This window comes from Echiichthys vipera (assembly GCF_963691815.1).
Source record: "Echiichthys vipera genome assembly, chromosome: 15".
Lineage (NCBI taxonomy): Eukaryota > Metazoa > Chordata > Actinopteri > Perciformes > Trachinidae > Echiichthys > Echiichthys vipera.
Window position 1 is genome coordinate 15,637,011 of NC_139840.1, and position 1,695 is coordinate 15,638,705.

At 41.3% G+C, this 1,695-nt stretch overlaps 1 protein-coding gene across 2 annotated transcripts in view; it reads left to right on the top strand.

Annotated features, from left to right (window-relative positions):
• Positions 1-1,358, top strand: part of eif2b3 (eukaryotic translation initiation factor 2B, subunit 3 gamma) — a 34,644-nt gene extending 33,286 nt beyond the window's left edge. The window contains exon 12 of one of the 2 annotated variants that reach the window (XM_083928477.1): positions 1,002-1,358. In XM_083928477.1, the coding sequence (XP_083784603.1) occupies positions 1,002-1,054 (53 nt within the window). In that variant the 3' untranslated portion in view covers positions 1,055-1,358. The remainder of the gene's footprint in view (positions 1-1,001) is intronic. The other variant, XM_083928476.1, reaches the window with a different exon arrangement.
• Positions 1,359-1,695: the final 337 nt, after the last annotated feature.

Sequence of the window (1,695 nt, forward strand, 5' to 3'; positions counted from 1 at the left end):
CACAGTTTTATAAGCGTAGGTATTGTAGACAATATGCCCTGTAGAAGTAAATCTCTCTATTCATGTTGTTTGTGTGTGCGCTGAAATCGTGCCGCTCACCTGAAGCAGTAAGAAGAAGGGCTGTAAATATGTCAGAGTGAACTGACACTTCAGCCTTATATCCGGCAAAAAAGTGCCTTAAATCAGCAGCGTGGGAGCATTTTGACTGTCTGCAAAATGACCAGGGACTTGTTGTATAAGATGGATATCAAATTTGCAAAGCGTGCTGCAAAAATGTGAATGCAAAGGGGTCCAACCCTTTGACTATGTTCCAGCATCTTCGAGATAATCATCCACCCCTTTAGACTCAAATAAAGGCAACTTGCGAAGGCAGCTTGCGAAGGCAACTTGCGAAGGCAACTTGCGAAGGCAACTTGCTAAGGCAGCGTCTCTAAGCTGGAAAAAAACTTGGCTGGAGTAGTTCTAAAAGTGTCACTTTCTGAATGTTGAGGTGATATGTAGTAGATCCCTGGATGTAACTCCAGTTTTATGAATATGTGCAGACCAAAAGATCGGTTGTTTGGCTTTTTCCTTCCATAGTGTCGAATAATACATTTCCTCATTAATATGAAAACTGTGACGGTAATCATGATCACCCCTTCCTTCAACATGTGAAACATACTGTTTATTGATTGTGTTTACCATTATATTTATATTCTAATTCAGTGTTTGCCCTGTCTAAACAGACAATAGTATTTACATATGGTTGAATTGGAGTGATAGTAGTGATAGTATGATTAAATCTGCTGTTGGCCAAGGTAAAGACAGGCTTTTTTTCCCCACAACGTGTTGTTTACTTTACTAGCTGTCCATGTCCACTGACCACTACACACTTTTTTTGGGGAAGATTTAAAAGCTGAAGAATCTTACTTTTCTTAACCCTCAGAGAAACAGCCAAACTGTAGATTTTTACCTGCCATTGATATAATAGTTTTTTGTGTGAATGTATCTCTGTTCTTCAGCTGAGAGGACTAACGAGCTCATTGTTGGAACGGACCAGCTGATGGAGATCTAGCTCCTACAAGGATTGAGTGGCATCCCCTCATTAACCAATCACAGAAGACAACTAATTCACTGGCTGACTGACCAATCAGAAACCTGAATGCTGCTGGATGGTTCTGCACTCTCTTCTCATAGGCTTTTTTTGTACATTGTGTCCAAATAAAGACAAGTGCTTAAACCCACGCCTTAGCATGCCAGTTTTGTTGTTTTGTTCATCTATTAGGTTTTTTTGTAATAGGTCTTCTTCCCTTTGAGAAAACAAATACAAAAGATGATGTCATCTGAAAGAGACAGCTTGACTCTCAGTTATAGTAATATATCCGTCTAAATGTTTTGCCACACTAGTTCTTATTAGATTGTTGCTGTCTCCTATAATGGCAGGACTCAATTTACCCTGTTTGAGAAGGTGGACACTCGTACACGTTTGAATGTGCATGAGTGTTATCTTGCACACTGCAGCTGCGAAGACCAGAGATGGAGGAAAAAAGCCGTGGGAGGGGTGACCACAACGGCGTGGGGGTTAAGTTTATTTGTACACAAAAATGGTGTATGTGTAGGCCCCGGACCACCCAGCTTGATCCTGTATCAGTTAACACCGACACCCCACCCTCACACACACAAACACAGCAGAGGAGGAAACTAGCTCGCTCTTGA